Source organism: Schistocerca cancellata, chromosome 2, assembly GCF_023864275.1.
Source record: "Schistocerca cancellata isolate TAMUIC-IGC-003103 chromosome 2, iqSchCanc2.1, whole genome shotgun sequence".
NCBI classification, from domain to species: Eukaryota; Metazoa; Arthropoda; class Insecta; order Orthoptera; family Acrididae; genus Schistocerca; species Schistocerca cancellata.
The window spans coordinates 21915726-21939609 of record NC_064627.1 but is presented as its reverse complement, the minus strand read 5'-3'; the positions used below and the strand labels follow the sequence as shown (position 1 = coordinate 21939609).

General features: G+C 40.1%; 1 protein-coding gene across 1 annotated transcript in view; it reads right to left on the bottom strand.

Moving 5' to 3' along the window:
* The window catches only part of LOC126150305 (Down syndrome cell adhesion molecule-like protein Dscam2), a 195185-nt gene that overhangs the window by 108061 nt on the left and 63240 nt on the right, over positions 1-23884 (bottom strand). The window contains exons 6-7 of the mRNA XM_049915868.1: positions 11131-11270; positions 8391-8659 (exon numbers count right to left, since the gene is read on the bottom strand). Of these exons, the coding sequence (XP_049771825.1) occupies positions 8391-8659; positions 11131-11270 (409 nt within the window). The remainder of the gene's footprint in view (positions 1-8390; positions 8660-11130; positions 11271-23884) is intronic.

Below are 23884 nucleotides of genomic sequence, written 5' to 3'. Positions count from 1 at the left end.
GCATTTCGTTCAAGTCACAATACAGATTTAAAATACCTTCACTGTTTTCAGTAATAACCTCAGAAAAAAGTAGGCCTCTTGAAAGAATTGTGTGAGGCAGGAAATAGTTGTGTAACCCAACACTACTGGTGACTGCCAATAAAATGTTGGTTCCACTATGTTTGCTATTGTCAGTTATTACCCACTGTGTTACGTCTACTATTTCACAGGTATTGTGTGATTTTTCTTTTCAGAAATGTATGAGTACGTAGTGTACAAATCAGCAGTGACTGCCACTGTTTTCTTCTTCTTATCATCAATACTCTCTAATACATAAACTACTTTTGAAGTGCTACAATAAATAAAATGTCTATAAAATGCTGCACTGTACAATGTACTTGTGGTGAGACGGTTGTAATTCCTGATATCCACTGCCCGTGGCCTCTAGCCTGCTGTGGAGCACCACAGTCTTCGGTTCATGGATAAGCCACAAAAATCCACAGCATTAAGCCACACACAGACAGACCTGGCCTGTGGACAGATCAGTGAGACTAGATCCGACAGGCAGGGCCTGCACATTAGTGGGAGAGGACGAGCTTCTGATCAGCAGGCCCGATACATTAGAGATATCCACAGAAATGGCCTTCAGTTTCGGCTTGTCGTAGAAATCCACTCGAGTGGCCAACTATTCATGCATCACTGACAGCCTGTTGATGAAATGTGACCATGTTGATCATTCCGTGCAACAAATAAATTGCTCAAATACACTGAGAATCAAAGATACCAAAGATAGCTAGCAACTCACCATGTAGATGGTCATTGAGTCACAGACAGGCACGTAGAAAAGACAATCACACTCTCTGAGAATAAAATTTTTGGCCACAGCCTTTGTTAGAAAATGAGAATACACACATACATTTACTCAATCACTCAGATACAATTCGTGCACACCCGACTGCCATCTTCAGCCAATGCGTCTATAGTCTCTGAGAATCAGATGCAAACAAACCAGTCCTCACGCCTCCCTGCCTCTCATCGGCAGCTGCTAGGCTAGCGGCAAGAAGTGGTGGCAGCACTGACTGCAAGCTGAGGGGAGTGGGAGGAAGTGGAGGAGCAGCAGGTATGAGGGAGTAGGTAGGCAGTGCACATACTCAGCTGGGCTCAGCCAGTGACAATGCTTGACATCTCAGTAAACAAACCAATTCATCGAGTGAGACAAAAAATGGTATTTTTCAATCCCCCCCCCCAGCGGGTTTGGAATTCCTTGATTTCCAGAACTTGTGGCAAACCTGCAGTTAAAAGCTGTTTTCTTAAAATATGATATCTGTGGTGATATCAAAGATAGATGTATCAGGAAGATATTACCAAATGTGTAGATAAAAATGAAGACACAGTGCAGGCAGTAGTCAATGCACAAAAACTTGGTATAAGGGTTCCGACAGTACTTCACCCAGAGCTACCGTATTTACTCGAATCTAAGCTGCACTTTTTTTCCGGTTTTTGTAATCCAAAAAAACCACCTGCGGCTTAGAATCGAGTGCAAAGTAAGTGGAAGTTCTGAAAAATGTTGGTAGGTACCACCATAACTAACTTCTGCCATCGAATATATGTAGTGCTACACAGGCATGCTTTGCAGGCACAAAAATAAATACTGGCACCAAAACCTCTGCGCCAGTATACAAATTAGAAAAAGGTGGAAGACGAGCTTTTTTCTCCACCCCGAGTTTCGACCACTGCATTTTCATACATTATCCAATGAAGTAAATACAAATTCCGTATTGTTCATCTACGAATGCAGCAGCATTTCAGTGTACTACGAAAATCTGACTGGCAAGACTGTTTGGAATGTTTGTCAATATGGCCAACTCTACGTTCTGAATTTTTTCCTATCTGTGAGAAGAGATGGTTGCTAATAGGAACTTTTATGAACTGTGAATCACATGCAGTATTCTCTTCACCATAAGATTAATACGAATATAAACATTTTGCCATGTATTCTTTCGTGTTTGCTGCTATCTCATTTAAATCCTGTCTGCCCAATAAACTACGAAACTAGAGTGAGACAACAGCAAACGCGGAAGAATATACATATCATGTCATGTTTATATTCGTATTATTCTTATGCCTAATAGTGATACAGTCAGAAATGAAGCACGGCAACTGACTAGATTTTTAAATCTAAGATGACTCTAATTTCTGTGCAGAATGTAATGTACTAAAGAGGGGTCTGCAAAGATTTTCAAATGGAGAAAAATTTTCGCTAAACTCTCGTTCAGAACATCTTCTATCATGCGCAGTTTATTATTTGGTTCTTGTTGATCATTATCAACGAAAGCAGCAGTGTAAGTAACAACAAATAGCAGTCTCTTGTCATTGTTTCACTAATGAGACAATAGCTCTCTTGTTTTTATTGTAAGCGGCGGTAGTGCGCACAAAAGCAAGCCATGCCGCGGGCGGCGACAGGCCGTAAACTCTCATTATCAGAATGCGACAAATAATGCATGACACAGTAAAGTAATGCATTTCCAGCTTAGAGTGACGTAAACACCTATAATAGAGAGAACGACACTTATCAGATCAAAGAAAAATAAGTAATCAATTCAAACCAGACAAAGCACGTGAAAAAGGAAGGGTACTCGTATAAATAAGGACGGAGTGCTTGACGCATAGCAATGGCTACCTGGTAAAGCTTAACTGCTACGCTTACGACTCGAACCAAACTACTGTAGCTGTATCGTCATTCATTCGACCTAAATTGTGTCTCATATTACAATGGACCAACTTTGTTTCGATTTGAAGGTGCGGCCTAAAACTTTTCTTTCTCCTTGAATTTCGAGTCTCAAATTTCAGGTGCAGCTTAGATTCGGGAAATTTTTTTTCCCTTGATTTCGAGTCTCATGTTCCAGGTGCAGCTTAGATTCGAATAAATATGGTAGTGAGACAAAAAACAAGATTTTTCAATCCCCCCCCCCCCCCCCCCCCCCCACCCAACTGGTTTGGAATTTCCTGATTTCCAGAACTTGTGGCAACCCTGTAGTTAAAAGCTGTTTTTTTAAAACATGATATCTGTGGTGAAATCAAAGATGAGCTGTCTCAGGAAGATACTACCAAATGTGTAGATAAAAACGAAGACACAGTGCAGGCAGTAGTCAATGTACAAAAACTTGGTATAAGGGTTCTGACAGTACTTCGCCCGGAGCTATCACGAATATAATTTCACAGAGTCTGTTCGACAAATTACAGAAATTATGACACATACTGGTGCTTCCAATCCAAAACTGTAAAATGCAAACAGCTGTAGGTGGTAAGTGTAAAGGTGTAAAATTGCAGGCATGGTATCCTATTCAAATTGATAGCTTCCCTTTACAAAGCATTTTGCTTGTGGTTGGAATTCATGGAGAACAATTCAGACATTAGGGTTTTGTTATGAAAGATAAAACACAACAGCCATACTATGTTAGGATGTCTAAAAGCATGGTGCAAGTACAGCAGAAGGATCACAGATGGTGAAAGATAAGGCTAAAACTGGTGCAGAACAACGATGACAGGTTTAAAAAGATTTAGCAAGATTTATTTTTTCACCAACACCTCCCAGCACAGAGAAAGTGGTGTGTTTGTTTACCAGAAGATCACATTAATGACTTCATGTTACACACTCACTATGTTTGGAGTCACTGTGGTATCTCCAAGTGCCTTAGTAAGATAAGCACTTATTGTTACTATCCAAATTTAAGATGAAATGTTCTACACGTAATACAGAAATCTGTTGTGTGTCAGAAGGCTAAGCTTACAAATAAGTCAAAACTAATTGAACTACACCTGATACTACCTGAAAGACCCTTGGATGCAGATGGGCCGTATCCACAAGGGAAAGGAGGTGTAGGATATGTTGTAGCACTATATGACGGTCTGTCAAATGGTACACTCTGTGGTCAGTGATAGCGAGCACCATCATCAGATTCATCATGGATTATCTACCCTGAGTAGAAAAGCCGGAAATACTGTTGATGGACAACACACTGTATTTTACAGGCAACCATTGGAAAGAATTCATGAACACTCATAACATTAAACATATACTTGTATCCATGTTTTCTCTAGAAGCAAGTCCCTTAGGAAATATTTAAAGAATTTAACAGATTTATCTGAACTTACACCCCTCACAAACACAAAAGGTGGATCAAATACGTTCCCCATTCTGGCAAGTTGCTAACGATCTCCTATATAGCTCAACTGGCTTTACACCTATGGAGATGCTGTTTTGACAAAAGACAAGTAGACAGTTGGGAAAAACCTCTAACCAAGGTCCCTAGAAATAAAATATCTATCTGTAGTGCTAGCTGAGACCTCTGTTCTCTTTGTGTTGCTCTAATTTTTCTGATTTAAATAATGAAACAGTGTATTTTTTTCGTGCTTAGCACTACATGTATTGAGAATATATTCTCATTGGCAAGTTAAAATATTTCTGTAAGTATTTTATGTGCTATTTGCATGTGTGTTGTGCCTTTTTTGCAGTGTATGGTGTCATCTTTTTGAGGTTATGGTACAGTGCTGTGCCTTCTACATTACAGAGATAAACACATGCACAAACACACTAAAATGAATGATGATTTGCACATGTCTGGTTTTCTGCATAATGGAGATAGCACAGCATCCTATAACCACAAAAAGACAGCTGCAGTGCAAGAAAAGCAGCACAACACAAAGATACTAATGTAAATATTTGATCATGTTGATGAGAAATTCTCAAAACATGTCATGCAAAACACGAAAAAATATGTAAGTAATACAGTGTTCCAATACCATATTTAAAGAATGAAGGGCAGTTGCATGCTTTCCAAAAACATTGATCAAGATGAACGAAATTCCGTCAAATGTTCCTGCTTCCCACTTGTGGTCGGCACTTGTTGGAGAACCAGTTATACAAAATGTTAAAACTGAAGACATTCTTAATTGTTCTTGACACCACATTCCTTTGCAACATCTTGTTTTCTTTTACATGTCTTGATTATATGCATATGATGAAAAAATTTGATCAGCTTATTTCATTGATTTTGGTAACACAAATTTTGTTGCTGATTAGCAACACATTGCAGATAATTAGTACCAATTTTGATAAACAACAATGTAATAAATGCTGTAAATTACCTAAGTTTACCTAATTTGAAGAAAAATTATCGTTGGTAGGGAGTGCTGCAATGGGTCCACTGGTTAAGAATCTGGTATGCAGCTTAATTTCACTAATATATGTGTAACAGCAGAGCGTGCTTATTTCTACCTATGCCATCCCCCCTCTAAAGTGTGCCAACTTAATGTGCATGCATCATTTTTATCAATGAGTATAGCACGTGACCCCCAAGTATCAGCTCTTGTCCTCAGATCATTGTACAGAAGAGAGAAAATTTATTAATTATAAATGTGACTTTTACAGGGGAACAGGAAAGGAAATGATTAGTAGTGGTACAGAGTACCCTCTGCCAAGCAGCATATGGTGGATTGCGGAGTATCAGTGTAGATGTAGATGTAAAACAGAGGATCCTTTTACTTTTCATACCACACATATACAGGGTGATTATAATTGAAGTTAAACTTTGAAACTGCTGTAGAAATAACACCACTGTTCAGAATGATGCAAAATTGCAACAGAATATTATTGGAGAAAGGGGGAAATGTATGGCACAAGAAAAATAAATAGTTACAAAATGTACCAATAGCTGGAGCTGTAAGCATCATAATTTAATAGTGGTCAACTACAAACAATGAATGAATCATACAACAATGCCTAAGGCATACATTTGATGTTATACAACATGGATGTACAGGTGTGATACTTTTAGTTATGTAAGCCCATCCGCCACGGTAAGGTCATATCACATCGGATGGGAAAAATCAGTTTTTAACTGTCCTGAGGCTAAAAACTGCATAAAAAGCATAAATCAAAATCAAATTGGATTATTAATTTCCATGTGGTTTTCCTGCAACAAGCTGAAATCGAGAAGCAGCATGTTCCACAACACATCAAAGTGTTTCCAGAGTCACATTCAGATTGCGTTGTGCAATGCATGCCTTCAAAGCAGCTAAGTTTACAGTCAGAACACTGCACACAATGTCTTTCAGATAGCCCCACAGCCAAAAGTCACACGGATTAAGAGCAGGTGAATGGGACTGCCAGGCTGTAGGGAAATGGTGGCTGATAATTCTAGCATATCCAAAATGGCGCTTCAGCAGCTGCTTAACTGGAGTTGCAATGTGTGGAGGTGCGCCATTTTACATAAAAATGATCTCATTCACACATCCACACTGTACAGGTAACAGAACCATAAGCACCTGTCTCTTCCAAAAAATATGGCCCTATGATAAATGAAGGTGTAAACCTGCACCACACAGTAACCTTTTCAGGATGAAGTGGTACTGGTTGATTTGGGCATGGATTTCCCGTTGCCCAGATTCAAAAATTCTGTGTATTGGCATATCCTGTCAGCTGGAATGGGCTTAGTCTGTCCACAAAATCTTCGATTTCCATGAAAGCAAGAAATTCTAAGGCAAAGTTCTCTCTTGCTGGCAGTTCAACAGGAAGCAACTCCTGCACATGGGTAATTTTGAATGGATAGCAAAGAAGGATGTTTCATAGGCTTTTACACACAATGCTCACATTTGCGTCCAATGTTTGGGCAATTCTACATGCACTACACGTTTGCACACCACCACTCATCTCCTCCTGCATTGCTGTGGCCATTGCTTCCACTGATGTCAAATCAATTCGTTTCCTCCCTCTACCAGATACACCAAAAGAAGCAGTCTTTTCGAATTTCCAAATCATTTTCTCCAGACTCACGGCAGTCATCAGACCAACTCTTTTTCGAACCCGCCAGTGTCCAGAACTTCAGCAGAGTGATGTGTGCACAGTCATCATTCCTGTAATACAGCTTCACAAGCAGAGTGTGATCCTGCATTGAGAAAAAAAAAAAAAAAAAAAAAAAAAAAATAGGTTCAAATGGCTCTGAGCACTATGCGACTCAACTTCTGAGGTCATCAGTCGCCTAGAACTTAGAACTAATTAAACCTAACTAACCTAAGGACATCACACACCTCCATGCCCGAGGCAGGATTCAAACCTGCAACCGTAGCGGTCGCTCGGTTCCAGACTGCAGTGCCTAGAACCGCACGGCCACTCCGGCCAGCTGCATTGAGACAGTCAAGGTGAATGTCACAGATGTGAAACAAGGAAAAGCCATATACGTAGCGTGTTTTATACCAACTTCAATGGGTCGTGCGCATCACAAGTGTTTTAATTTACGTATTCTGACAAATACAGCACCATCTACTGATCAATTTTCACACTATTTTTTTTCTGCTGCCATACGTTTTCCCCCTTCTCCGATGATATTACGTTGCAATTTGATGTCATTCTGACCAGTGGTGTTATTCCTACAGTGTTTTGAAAGTTTAATTTTAATAACTATCACCCTGTATCTGCAACACATTTTTCCAAAAACTCCCTCAAGGAAATAAAATTACACTTGGATGTATCAAATTTTCACAAGTTTGAGGTATACAGTTTCTTTAAAAGGAACCTAGGACTTATTTTCTTCAAGAAGAATGCTACAAGCCTGAACACAAAACAGTCTGCGCATGCATGCACTGATCTCTTTGGAGCAGGATTATTTAAGGCTTTGGAGCTAGTCAGAATAATTTCCTCCAATCAGTCAACACTAGTTGCAACTGCCCATTGCCCACAACTCAAACAGCTTTCACTCAGTCACAAACCACAGGAACTGGGAGACAGCCTGCGTTGAACGTATTCACATGGTTGCGTGTTTTGAAAACATGTTTCAAGCTCAGTGTAACGCATCTTTAGATTCTGTACTTCACAGTTTTTAGTTTAATTCACCACATGTGTTTTAACGTATAGCTTGTAGTTGCAGCATATTGAGAAAGGCTCAATTACTTTGTACCCAGGCACCAATTTCAATTTTTTGATATGTTTTTACTTGCTGTTACACATCTGCGATTTTTTTAAGAACTGATGAAATTCATTACCACAAATTACAGCATAAATATTTTAGTGTATATTTAAGAGGATTACAATTTTTAATCATATAAGCCAATTACATGTTTTTGCTCATATTTTGGGGGTTTTAATGTTTTCCTCAATTTTGCATTTTTGAAGTCTGGACCACATGAAAATGTAAAATAGGCATTTCACTGAATGAATAACATTTGAGATGAAGTGAGTATTATGTACATCATTTAAATTTAGTTTATGAGGCATGACATGTACGAAACTCACCAAATCAGTTATATGTAAACTGGCAATTTTAGAATCTTGCTCTCCCTTGGATAAAGTTCTGCAGACAGCCATTATTACAAATATAATGAAAGATATATTACTTACAAAAACAAATACTTACTTCTTTCTCCAGAGGCGAAGTGGTGCAGGTTCTCCAACAGAGTGGCAAGAGAGGTGCAAGTCTTCATGAAGTACAGCTATCACCTGTTGTGTGAAAGATGCTATTCGTGCAGGTACATGACTTGCTGGAGCCTGCACAATATGTCTGGATCCAGCACCTTCTCCTACTGCTGTAAATGCTGACACCCAGAATTCATAACGATGGTGCAGCTCCAAATGAGAGATAGTGTAAAATGTCTGTTCTGCAGGGATTTCAAAGTTGTCCTTGTCCTAGAGTGTAAAATTACATATTAATCAATAAAAATAGATATCATACTCATAAGACATATGATATTCAGAGAACTGTGTATAAAGGAGAGGAATTAAGGTTCCCATTGATGCTGTAAACATAATTAAAATGCTTTGTAATGAGCGATGCACACAATAATACATTTGCAATAAGGGGTATAACTGTTCAAATCCTGTCCCAATTTTTCTAACTTAAGGTTTCTATGGCTCCCACAATATCTCCAAGTTAAAATTACAATGATTGTTTCTAAATGCTACAGAGCTTTTTCTCTCTCTTTTCTTGTTTTTCATAATGTTTGAATTTATTTCAATTAGTGCTTTATAGTTAATGACCTTAAAGTCAAAGGATGTAAATGATAAGAAGGAAATATCTGTTATTGAGATGTTGCTTTGGACTTGACATTTCAAGAAGAATCAGCTGATATTTGTTGTTGTGGTTGCAGATTCAATGAATGGGGGACATTTCAGTTTCATGCTCATTTACTACATTCCTTTCATGCAACAAGGAATAAGTGGGCATAAGCTACTTAGAATAATGGGGATGTTGCAAGTTTTGATAAAGAATATGACTGACCTTTAAGGTCATGAACCATTGCCATGATTTTCACCCCTTAGGTACACATGCTTTTGTTTCAAGCTGGAAAAAAAATGTCAACAAAGATGGTGATTATATTCAAAAGTGGCAAATGAATCCGGAATGTTGTAGCTGTTGTCCTATGTATATGGCTTTTACTTTTCTTTTAGAATAAAAACTAAAAAGTTGGAGGCATTATTTCCTGACTGACCCTTGTAAAACATAAACTGATTCTTTGAACATGTTACAAATGTTAAATGGTAATGCAAAATTTCTGTTCGTTGGAAAAGTTGTTCTAGAATGTACACTGATTAGCAAGAACATTATGACCATCGATCTACTATTGATATAAACTCATCCAGGCGATAACAGTGTCACATGGTGAGGAATTAGTACTAGCACAATCCATGTAGTTGTGCTGCCTGTGTGTAGAGTGGGGAAAGCATGTGATCTATCTGAGTTTTACCAAGGGCAATTTGTGATTGCCCACAGGCTAAGCACAAGCATTTCAGAAAATGCAAAACTTTTGTTGGGTGTTCAAGGAGTGCTGTGGTGAGTGTCTTCAACACATGGCGAAGCCAATGTGAAACCGTGTCCAGGCATCATGGGGGTTGTGTGACCACCCATCGTTATAGATGTCCAACATTGTAGGTTGGTCAGACTGGTAAAACAGGACAGGTGGCAAACTGTGGTGGAACTAACACAAACTTTAATGCTAGGCAGAGTAAAAGTGTGTCTGAACACACAGTGCACTGAACACTTCTAATGATCGGCCACGGCAACTATGACTAAAATGGGCACATGACCAATGGCTCTGGACAATAGTGAAGTGGCAGAGTGTTGGATGGTCTGAAGAGTCCCAATACTTTCCATTAGCACTGGATGATGGCACAGTGACAGAGTGTTACTTGGTCTGATGAATCGGAATATCATCTTCATCATGCCAATGGGAGGGCACGAATCCATTGTATTCCCGGGGAGCAGCTCCTTGACACGTGTACTGCAGGACACAGAGAAGCTGGTGGCAGCTTCATTATGCTCTGGGGACCATTCATGTGGGCTTCCGTGGGTCCAGCTGAGCTCGTGCAAGGCACCATGATGCCCAAGGAGTATCATACACTGGTTGCAGACCGTGCACACCCTTTCATGATGATCATGTTTCCCGACAGCATCAGGATTTTTGAAGAAAATGCACTGTGTCACAAGGCCAGGAATGTGATGGAGCGGTTCAAGGAACACAGTGGTGAGTTTCAATCGATGTGCCATCGCCACAACAGGCCATACGTGAAGCCAATCGAACACATCTGGGATGTGATTGAATGTGATGTTAGAGCTCATTGGCCCCCTTCCCAGAATTTATGGGAATTAGGTGACGTGTGCGAAAATGAGGTGCCAACTCCCTCCAGTGATGTACCAAGGTATCACTGCTTCCGTGCCATGATGTGTCACCATTGTTTTTTGCGCTAAAGGTGGACATACTAGCCATTAGGTTGGTGATCTTGATGTTCTGGCTGATCAGTGTAATCTGTAAGGAAGCAGAGAGAGGACTCAGAGATGAAAATATAAAGAGAACAACAGCTATAGCACATTGATTCTATTACATTAAGACATTCTTCTGTCAGCATATAGTGTTTTTTAATGTAAGAATTAATACTGAAAATAATTTTGCATTAAATAACAATGCAATTGCAAATGTAGCTGCAACAGAGATACAGAGTTTAGATCTGAAAAGTTCTGACCATCACTCAGAAAGCTACAAAACTGACTTCATTATGTTAATTATGTGAGCAGGCCTGGTAGATAATTTTTTGTCTTCACAGTATAAGCTATTTCAACAAAAATGTTTATATTCTAGTGAAATCCAGGTGACCATACTAACCAAACCTATTCCATCCAGTGATCTCACATATACTTTGTACTTCTGTATTCTGCCATTTGCGTATTGTGGAGGTCTCCAGGAGACTAAAACTGTTCTTGAATCCATTATAAGAGCCTTTATGTCTGCAGGTTCACTGGGTACTGTAACATATTTGACAAAGATGGTCAGTACTAACACTAAAACAATGCCACATTTTCATAATTTATTTTACATATTGACTGGAGGCTTGAAGGGAAAAGAAGACAGATGAAGGAAAAGACTGGCAAGGTTTACGAAATGAGGGGAATTACAGAAAATAGAACCCTGTGTCATGGAAGACTTACTGGACAGGTTAAAAAGGAAAGTCTGATTGTTGGTGGCTACACCAGAGAAGATTTGAATACTTGAGAACTCCAAGGTGGAATTTAGGGTAATAAGCAAGGCAAAGATTACTGTAAAACCATTGTGCAAACTATTCTAGGTCAGGCAAAATGTCGACAGAATGGACCTCACTTTAGGACATTATTTTAGGAAGTCACAGCCTTGTCGAAGCAACTGATTAATACATTCAAGACCAGGATAGTACTAACTGACAAGAAATGAAATCCTTACAGCAGTACCAGAATTGGATGTGATGACCTGGGAAGTCTTTCCGAACTGGGCTTACTGGCTCCTACCCCTGTGGCCATCATAAGACTTGCCTGATGCACCTTCCTACCATCATCTATACCAGGCCTGTAACTGGCAAAACATATACTATCAAAGGGAGAGTCAATTATGGAATGACATGTTGTGTACCAGCTGTTATGTAAACACTGTTTGGCCTTCTACATCAGAACGACTCCCACCAAGTTATCAGTTAGGATGAATGGGTACAGACAGAGGTTGTATACTGGTACACAAAATCCTGTTGCAGAGCACACTTTACAACATTACAATCATGGCCTTGATACCTGTTTTACCACACATGCCATTTGGTTTCTCTCTCCTGACAGCAGTTTCTAAGAACTCCACAGTGGGAATTGGCATTATAACATGTGCTTGGTTCTCACAACCCACCTGGCATTACAACATGTGCTTGGTTCTCACCACTCATATGGCAAAAAGTTATGTTAATTTCTATGGTCTCAGCATTTCTTTCAGTAAATATTCATTTTCTTCACTCCCCTTTATTTTTCTATATCTTTTGTTTATTTTCCAACCCGCCTAATTTTCTCACCACCCTTGCCTGTCTACCACATATAATGCTATTAGCATTACTCTCTTATTGCCTATTGCACACTGTTTTTTTTCCCCTGCAGTAATCTGTGTCTTGCTTATGACCCTTTCTTCCACCTTTAAGTTTTCAGGTTTTCATATCTTGTCTGGTGCAGGCAATAACAACCATTCTTTCCCTCCCAACCCTTCCAGTAAGTCTTCTCTGACTTGGGACTGTGTGTACTTTTCTGTAGCCCTCTCCATTTCCTAAATGTTGCCAATCATTTCTTTCATTCCTCTTCTTTTCCCTTCAACTCTATTGGCTATAAGGAGCCACTGGCCATGAAAACTTCTGCATTTCCAGATCTTTTATAGATTATTTTCCTGCTGCCACCAGGTATGTAGATAATTTTTATTGATACTATTTTACATTTTCTAAGACTGATTATTTTTCTTGATTTATATTATGTATTTTTCCATAACAATACAAACACATCTACAGAGATCATCAACATGACAGTGTAAGGCTCCTCACAAATCGTTTGGACAATGTACGTATAAGGAGAATGATTTCAAACTTTCAAATCCATTGGCAGTTAAGGAAGGCAGGGAACTTCCATTGTTTAACCTTACAGAGATTTTGAAGATACTATTATTTGAAAGATCCATACACCTCACTTGTTAACTGACATTATATTAATTCAGTAGTTGCTGTTTTAAGACAATTATAATTGCAATTTTTGTTACTTCTTTAGGACAACGGTTTGTTTCTGAAGATGTGATTATAATGTCATAATATTAGCTGTGATTAATAAATCATTTTGAAGCAGCTGTTGCAATTTTCATCATTTGAAAGGATTTCAAACTTATCTCAATCAATTAATGGTTTTCAAAGAGAGATGTAAGCATTGATGTTGTAGCTCTGTGGAAAAATGTGATACCTCCATTTTTTGCAGTGAACAGTGAGTGATTCCTGGCACATGCGGCCACATCCTCTGCAATGTCTCACAGAACAGCAGCTGAACTCTCATCCCCATGTCCACTTGCAACAACTGATCGTTGACCAGCTTCACAACCTGGGGTTCGTTCGTAACTGAATAATTCATTTGACCTAACATAAAATATGACTGCCGTACTTAGTCACAGGCTTGTTTGGCATGCCAATACAGAAAGGTCTGTTTCCATATGCAGCTTCCTATCAGTTACTCTGATATACGATGTGCATGATTTCGGCATGCACACCATGACCTCATCAACACCCTACCACAATCAGAAGGCTAAAAATACTATCTGCAATAACTGACTGGGTCTCATACTGGGATGGATCATGCCTCTGAAGGACATAACAGTGGAGTCCACCGCTTGAGCTTTCATCAGTGCATGGATGTCTCTCTTTGACTGCAAGGAAATAATTACCTCCATTACTAAGGGCCCAGTACAAATTCTGTCAGTTTGATGCACTCTGCCACATCTGTGGCATTACCCACCATCATACAACCACATACCACCCACAGAGTAATGAGCTTGTAGAGTGGTGACATCATACTCTGAAGACTGCTCTCATGTGCCATGGTGGACTGTGGATGAAGGCAGTTCCATGGGTGCTGCTCGGCATCCATATGGAATTTAAGAAGAAGCTATGAGCTTGCTTCCCTTGCAGAAATCTTGTACAATGAATCCTATATGCTCCCAGTGGAGTTTATGCTACTCACACCAACTCCCAACCCAGCAGACCTACTTGTGTCAGTGCAGTAGATGAAGCTCCACATCCACAATTTGAGGGTGCCACCATATACAACACACAGTGCTCCGAAAACCTTAGTACACAAGGCATAGTCAGGTTGCGACTATGTAATGCTGTGTAATGCCATAATCTGGCCACCAGTACAACTGCCCTATTCCAGCCCATTTCCCACTCTCAACCCATATATCTTTGATATCTTGCTCAATGAAAAAACAATGAAGGTCTCCTAGCACAGGTTCAGACCGGCATGGGTCCTTCTGACCCTATCGCTACATGACCCTATCAGAGGCCAGGATGTTTGTGAAAGCAGCCATGTCGTATACCATCTCTGCTGCAATCAATGCACAGCTTTTTATATTGGAATGAATACCAACCAGCAGTCCACCAGGATGAATGGTCGTCTATAAACTGTAGCCAAGGGCAAAGTTGACAACACTGTGGCACAACACACAGCTGAACGTAGTGTGCTTGATTTCAATGACTGCTTCCCAGCTGATGAGAGTTATCCTTACACCATATTCTCGGTTCCTGAAATCATCCAAGCCTCAACCTACAGTAGCCTACTGTCACCACACTCTCCACCCAACAGTGTCCACCTCCTCTGTCCTAGCACCTTCTTCCAATTCACATCCCCTCACCCTCATTGTGCACCACTTTCTGCCAATTCACCCACAGGTCGTGAAAGGGAATGATCACATAGGCTCAATTGGGAGTAAAAAATACTTTGGTTCACTGGTAGGACAGTGGGTAAATGCAGTCAGTCTACAGTGGAGAATGCTTATATTACACCTGTGCATCTCCTTTTAGAATACTACTCAAGTGTGTAAGGCCCATATCAAATAGGACAAGCTCAGGTTATTTAATTATTCAAAGACAGGCAGCACTAATGGTCACAGGTATGTCTGTCTCTTAGGATAGCATCACAGAAATGCTGAAAGACCTGGACTGGCAGATGCTTGAATATAGATGCCAATCATCCCTCAAAAGCCTACTCACAAAGTTTCAGATACCACTAATATCTGAGGAGTCTAGGAATATACTTCAGACCTTGCGCATCACTCCTGTGGGTATTGCCAAGACAACATTAGACTAATTACAGAACTCACAGAGACATTTAAGCACTAATTGTTCCTCTTACCATGCCCCATACCTGACTGAAATGGGAGAAACCCTAACAGGTGGTACAATGCCGAATGCCCTCTGCCATGCACCTGAAAGCAGTTTGTACAGTATCTATGTAGATGTAAAAAAAATTTCCCAGTGTTCACTATCTGACCAAAAATATCCATACACCCCTATGTAATGCAGAACAGACTACTGTAAGTCACGAAATGCAGACCTGCCAGTATAAAAGGAGGTGGGGAGTACTGTCTTGTCAGTAGAGAATGAATAATAGCAGAATGTGATGGTCAGGTGAGCTTAGTGCCTTCAATTGTGGACCAGTCATTGGATATCACCTAACAAAACCATCAGGGATATTTCAAGCCTTCTAAAGTTACTCAAGATGGCTGTTGGTGATGTGATTGTAGTAATATGGAAATACAATGGAACAATCACAGCTTCAGAAGGACAGGGGCCATTGAGCATTGCACAGAATAGTTACAAAAATCACATAAAATCAGAAGAGCAAATCAGACCACCTAGCACTATGGCTGTACGTAGGGAGTGAAAACGAATGTGATACAAATATGGAGATACTGATCAACAATTCAGTAACCACACATTTATGTAGCTAATGGTGAGTGTCACTCAAGGTAGTGTAAAGAGTGACATCGAAAGAGTTTGTCCATAAGCTGAAAATATTTCTAGCATAATTTTTCATTGTATCTATTTTCAACTCAACATCTCTTCTATGTGGTGAGTAGCAATCTATTCTTTCCATATTGTTGTTATTCCATTCTGGACTTTTCATTGTTCAATTTATTATTTATTTATTTTCAAAGCCAAGATTTCAGAGTCAATTACCACCATCTGATTGGGAATATTCCATGGTTTTAGGAGTCTCTTGTATCAGTCTAGTGTTTTCAATATATATACTCAATAACTTACGAAGTTAATAATACTAAATTTCTCCTGGGCTCAAAACTGTCCAGTTCTGTTGTTCATCATCCTTGAACTAGTATTCAAAATCATCATAATGTAGTATCACTATTTATTTGTCTGTCTACATTCAGTGGTCCATAAATCCCATCATGAATGAGATTCTTCAGGGTTGCGGATTGCGTCAAGTTATGCATTAACTAGCAGAAGGGATAACTGCAGGCTACTTCTTTAAAGTATTAATAAATAGTTGTAAGTAATGTTAATCTTTTCCCCTTGCTAATTGTGAGAATTACTTATAGATTACATATCATGCTACACCAAAGTTCCTGCCCTTTTTCTTGCACCAGTTCATTATATGGACTTCTGTGTAGCCTACTCTCTTATGCAGCTTGCCAGTAACTTCTGATATTGCCTGCCCATTTTACGAAGCATAGTTAGACAGTGGCGCTGCCACTTTGTGGTCTTCCATCTTGCCTGATTTTCTTGTAAGGGTTTACTTCCTAGGAAAGCTAGCTTTGCTATGACTCTAGAGCCACCCCCAACCCTCACCCCTTTTCTCCATCCACAACATATCGTGTAATACAAGAATCCAAATTACTGGTGATAATTAAAAAAAGAAGAAAGAAACAGATAATATTTACTTAGGGTTCAACAATGTTGCAGCCTTTTGTCTATGTTCTTTAACACACACATCAATTGAAGTGTATGGCAATGAAAAAAGAAACAACACAGTGACATATCCAATTTAAACCAACAATATTATATAATGGCAACGCTACTTGTAGATGATCAGATTTTAATGAAGAACAGTGAAAATTGCCAACATAGAGCTGTCTATGAACTATACAAAGTATGTTAGATATACAACATGTCAATATCAAAACAAAAAACAAAAGATGTGTCTGTCTGTGGTAAAAACCCAGTAAGGACAAAAGCAGCAATGGCAAACAAGATCAGAGAGCAAGTTGATGGATTTAAATTTTGAAGTGCTGGCTAATGTACCGGGATCAAAAACACAAAACTGAGAAGCTCAGTTACCTATACAGCACCATTACATCTGCTCAAAATATTGTAAGGCAAGAAAATTATCTTAAATTTTATAAAGTTATGTCAGTACCAACATGGGAGTATGAGTAATGAAAAGAAGATAAAATAAGGTTACAGAACAAAAAACTGAAATCCTTTAAGACCACAGTGAGAAGTAGATACTAGGAAGGAACTGAAAATATCTGATGTATACAAAGGGGTTGAAGAAAACAGCCAAAAATGGATATGCCATCAGTTGCATGTGGAGAAGTCAAGATCACCACTACATTTTTGCAATACATTCTGCAAAGTAAAAGATGCACCAGAAGACCAGCAAAAAGGTGGAAGAACCAAACATAGCTGCAACAGGTCAAGCAAGATGTAATTGCCTATTTAGTGCATAAATATGCTTAATATGAAACCTATTATAGGAAATCTCTTGTATAATGTAATTAATATTGGATTAAAGGAGATCATTGAGTTAACGATAGGATCACACAAAGGAAGGAAATTTTGTTAGCTTTTGGAGTTATCCTTTTACAAAGTAGAGTAAAACACACACACACACACACACACACACACACACACACACCTATGCCTCTACATCATGCTGGCATCATGTGGAGACATTGGCGCATGCATGCGAACAAATCTGTGTGTGTGTGTGTGTGTGTGTGTGTGTGTGTGTGTGTGTGTGTGTGTGTGTAATTTACTCTAGTTTGTCAAAAGGTAACTCTGAAACCTAGTAAGTTTTGTATCTTTTGCGTGTGCATATCAACAAGACAATACTCCTGCTTTTTGGTCAGTGGTCTCCTTTAATACAAAAGTATTTAATATGAAACCATAACATTAATTATGGTAGACTGCTACTCATGACAAAGAGAAGGTGTTGAGCAGCAGGTAGATATATTTAAAAGTAGACTAAGCTATGGGATAAAGTCCTTCTTCAGTTCAGAAAAACACACGCACATTAACACAAGCACAACTAACACAAGTGTAACTATTGTTGCCTCCTGGTACCGAGGCTTGGCTGCAGTGAGTTTCGGTTGGGATGGGTACTTGGGATACAGAAGGGACATGATACAGTAAGGGAGAAGGATATAGCAGGGTAGGGCCACCTGTGTAGGCAGCCATGTATTCTACCAACTTAGCTTCTATGTTTACACATGCATACTCCACAAGCCACTGTATGATACATGGCAAAGGGTACCCTGTACTGCTACTAGTCACTTCCTTTCCTATTCCACTCACAGATGGAGTGGTGGAAAAACAACTGTCTGTATGCCTCCACATGAGTCCTGGTTTCTTGTATCCTATCTTTGTTGCCCTTATACAGAATTTATGTTGGTGGCTGTAGGCTCATTCTGCAGCCAGCTTCAAATGTGGGTTCTTTAAATTTTCTCAATAGTGTATCTTGGAAAGAACATCGTCTTCCTTCATACCATGTGTGTGTTATTTGGAGCTATCGGTAAAAAAACTAGCAGCCTGCCTCTGAACTGCTTCAATGTATTCCTTCAATCTGGCCAGCTGCAGATCCCAAACACCTGAGCAGTACTGAAGAACAGGTCTCACCAGCATCCTACATGTGGTCCTCTTTACAGCTGAACCACACTTTCCTAAAGTTCTCCCAATAGACCAAAGTTGACCATTCATCTTCCCTACCACAATCCTCACATGCTTGTTCCATTTCATAGTGCTTTGCAACATTGTGCCCAGATATTTAAATGACATGACTGTGTCAGGCAGAACACTACTAGTGCTGTGTCTGAAAAAATTTGACCAAGAGATGGCTGAGCCACCAAGATATTGTGCATACCCATCAGCATGGACTACTCAACTTCAATGACTACTTCACAGCCTATACCATCTGGATTCTTCCTATCACCATCAGCTTTTCAGAATTGCCCTGTTGGGAACACTGCCTGCAACACATCATTCATTCCCATAACTCTCCTGGCCTCAACCTTTGCTAGTCTCTGTTGTCACCCACTTTCCTTTATCCCCTCCCCTGCTCCCACTCCAGTGTCACAAACACCTTCTGATCCCCCCCACCCAGCACACTTGCACAGTCCTTTCCCTTTCTCTGCTTCCCCCACTCACCATGGCTCTAAAACTGCAACTAGTTGCCCTGCCATCCAGGTAAATGTTTAGAAACACATTATTAGGAGCAAAGTTCATAGCTCAAAAATTAGTCAGAATCAGAGGCGATCAAAAAGTTTCCATCCAGAGGCTGCACAGCCCAGAATCCCTGTGAGCAAGGAGGTAATTAAATCATCCCACCAATGTAACAGGTTGAAGATACCCTTTTGGTAAAAAAAGCATGTCCTACTGTGTGAAGAAGCCTGTACCTACCCGCTGCACATCCTTGTCCGACAGGAGCTGTTGACACTTCAAGGCCTTTCATAAGGCATCAAATACAAAATAACCACAGGGGAAGAGACCAGGACTATAGGGTGGATACTCAGATGTCTCCCACTTGAGTTGGCATAACATCTGAATTCTGTTATTTGTGATATGGGGACATGGGTTATCATGAAGCAGCAGCACCCATTGGCAAAGTTTTTCTGGGTGTTTCACCTTAAGTGCATACTGAAATATCTCCAACACTGTGCAGTACTGTTCCCCAGTGATGCAGATACCAGGTTTCTTGAAATCAATAGGCCACGGGTCTTTTGTTTGGCATTCAATACCTGGGGTACCCACCACAGGCCACAGACATTACAGTAACCTGACTCCTAACAGCCTGTGTGTTGCACACTACTGAAGCAGATGTTCAGACTCTTTGCTAGTGCGTGTGTGATTATATGTTGGCCCACCCTAATCGCATCATCAACTACCCACTTGTTGTTCTATGTAATGGATGAAGCTAGCGTCCATGATTAATCGGCATCTTGCGCCTAACTACAACCAGCACGGAACCCTTTCACAATGATGGTTTTCGACAGACATACTGCCCTACACATATTCTTCATTCTTTGATGGATGTCTCCGGTATTTGTCCTCCAGTAGACAAGAAAAGAAAATAGCACCTTAGTCCCATTTACATACATTTGGCTATAACATCACCTTAGTTCACAGTTCCACGAGACTCGAACTTGGGACCTTTGCCTTTCGCAGACAAGTGCTCTACCATCTGAGCTACTGAAGCACGACTCACGCCCGGTCTCACAGCTTTACTTATGCCAGTATCTCGTCTCCTACCTTCCAAACTTTACAGAAGCTCTCCTGCGAAACTTGCAGAACTAGCACTCCTGAAAGAAAGGACACTGCGGAGACATGGCTTAGCCACAGCCTGGGGGATGTTTCCAGAATGAGATTTTCACTCTGCAGCGGAGTGTGCGCTGATATGAAACTTCATGGCAGATTAAAACTGTGTGCCCGACCGAGACTCGAACTCGGGACCTTTGCCTTTCGCGGGCAAGTGCTCTACCATTTGAGTTTCAGTTCCACATTTACCAGATGCATGTGGAAAAACACGAATTCCACACTAATCCTTTGTCTAGATGTTGGTGCTTTTATATCTGCATTTCAGCTGTGTTACACAGCACATATGCTGCAGCAATGCCCTTGAATGGAAACTTTTTAACGACCATTATATACTTAATTTTCTCACTCATATTATGGGGAATCCTTTGATTGTTTTGCTACATGCTATGGAGCTATGCATGGTGCCAAATGAAGCCATGAACAAGATATATACGTGAATATTATGTGATACGTGAGATGGTTGTTAAACTTGTACACAAATATTTAAGTACTGCAGACAAATGGTTATAGAAGAGTGAAACAATCAAAATTGCAGACTTGAATCCACCAATGGAGAAGAACCTCAAGATGATTATTCTTATGAAGAATCTGTGAGAGACAGTGTCAGATCTGATTATGTTCAAATGTGTGTGAATTCCCAAGGGACCAAACGGCAAAGGTTATTGGTCCCTTGACTGACACACTACTTAAACTAACTTATTCTAAGAACAACACACACACACACACCCATGCTCAAGGGAGGCCTCAAACCTCTGGCGGGAGGGGCTGCACGATCCGTGACATGATGCCTCTAACTGCACGGCTCAGATCTGATTAATGACAGCCTCTGTAATGTAAATTAAATCTAAAATTTCCTTGTCAGACAAAGAAAATGGAGTATTGTATTGGATGAACATAGATGGTAAAATGACTACACATTAATATTGTTAAAAAAATCAAATTGTCCATTCTTAATGCGAGAAATTAAATTCCAGTAAGACATAAGAGTTGATCAGAAATAATGTTTCTTGATGTTTTTCTTGATGTGTTTTCTTGATGTGATCATTTTCAGTAATATGAGCTTATGATAGTGGCATTTCAGACTCTTAGCTTAATATTCTCCATATCAGAGAGTGCAGGATGTGCTGGACAGTTGTCGACAGTATCTTTCCTTTCTGAATTCTAAGCTCCTGATCCCAATGCCTTATTTCGGCTATAAAGGGTTCAGAGGTCATCCATGACTTTTTATTATCGTTGTAGTGCACTGGCTGAATTTTTATATGCTTTAAACACCCAGGATTTATTTTTACCTATCATGAGCAGTTTTTTTCTTATCAGTTCCATCTGCATTAGCACAAACCAGAACTGGTATTCATTTTTTAGATAACTTGCCTTCAACATATTTTTCACCCTTAAATTGCAGAGTTTTGTCATGTGTTGATTTAATGAAAATGACAGTCTCATCTGAATTTAAGACATCACAATCTGCATATCATTCATGAATTTTATGCCACACAGTGGTGAGTCATTGTTGAAATGTTTTAGTACTCACACTGATGGCTTCACCACTCACTTTGTCAAGAGTAATTCTGTGATGTTGCTTGAATCTGTCAATCCATTTACTGCTGCACACAAATTCCTCATCTTTTAATTTCTAGGCAAATTCTTCTGCTTTCACCATAAGGAGAGGTCCACTAATGGTTACATTCTACATCTACATCTACATTCATACTCCACAAGCCACCTGATGGTGTGTGGCGGAGGGTACCTTGAGTACCTCTATCGGTTCTCCCTTCTATTTCAGTCTCGTATTGTTCGTGGAAAGAAGGATTGTCGGTATGCCTCTGTGTGGGCTCTAATCTCTCTGATTTTATCCTCATGGTCTCTTCGCAAGATATACGTAGGAGGGAGCAATATACTGCTTGACTCATTGGTGAAGGTATGTTCTCGAAACTTTGACAAAAGCCCGTACCGAGCTACTGAGCGTCTCTCCTGCAGAGTCTTCCACTGGAGTTTATCTATCATCTCCGTAACGCTTTCGCGATTACTAAACGATCCTGTAACGAAGCGCGCTGCTCTCCGTTGGATCTTCTCTATATCTTCTATCAACCCTATCTGGTACGGATCCCACACTGCTGAGCAGTATTCAAGCAGTGGGCGAACAAGCGTACTGTAACCTACTTCCTTTGTTTTTGGATTGCATTTCCTTAGGATTCTTCCAATGAATCTCAGTCTGGCATCTGTTTTACCGACGATCAACATTATATGATCATTCCATTTTAAATCACTCCTAATGTGTACTCCCAGATAATTTATGGTATTAACTGCTTCCAGCTGCTGACCTGCTATTTTGTAGCTAAATGATAAAGGATCTATCTTTCTGTGTATTCACAGCACATTACACTTGTCTACATTGAGATTCAATTGCCATTTCCTGCACCATGCGTCAATTCGCTGCAGATCCTCCTGCATTTCAGTACAATTTTCCATTGTTACAACCTCTCGATACACCACAGCATCATCTGCAAAAAGCCTCAGTGAACTTCCAATGTCATCCAAAAGGTCATTTATGTATATTGTGAATAGCAACGGTCCTATGACACTCCTCTGCGACACACCTAAAATCACTCTTACTTCGGAAGAGTTCTCTCCATTGAGAATGACATGCTGCGTCCTGTTATCTAGGAACTCCTCAATCCAATCACACAATTGGTCTGATAGTCCATATGCTCTTAGTTTGTTCATTAAACGACTGTGATGATGATGATGATGTTTGGTTTGTGGGGCGCTCAACTGCGTGGTTATCAGCGCCCGTACAATTACCCAATCTTTGCTCAGTCCAATTTCGCCACTTTCCTGGATGATGATGAAATGATGAGGACAACACAAACACCCAGTCATCTCGAGGCCGGTGAAAATCCCTGACCCCGCCGGGAATCGAACCCGGGACCCCGTGCACGGGAAGCGAGAACGCTACCGCGAGACCACGAGCGGCGGACTTAAACGACTGTGGGGAACTGTATCGAATGCCTTGCGGAAGTCAAGAAACACGGCATCTACCTGTGAACCCATGTCTATGGCCCTCTGAATCTCTTGGGCGAATAGTGCGAGCTGGGTTTCACATGACCGTCTTTTTCGAAACCCATGCTGCTTCCTACAGAGTAGATTTCTAGTCTCCAGAAAAGTCATTGATGCTTCTATGTTGCTTAAACCACTTAAGCAGTGGTTCATGGACATCATTCCAGTCCGCTTTTTGTAGAAACTTAATTTTAGACCCATTTTGTTCACATGCAGTAACAATTTTATCCTTGTTCTTCCAAGTTGTTTGGACTGTGGAATTTGGAGGGCAAATTAGCAACAGATCAACCTTTTTAGCTCCACTCTAGATTTCATTAATCAGTTTCAATTTTTCTCCCACCATTAAAATTTTGTTTTACTGTCTATGCTGTTCTAAAATTTTTGTGCTTTGTAACAAATTGCTATGGAAACTGACATCACAAGTACTGTTGAAGAGTTCTG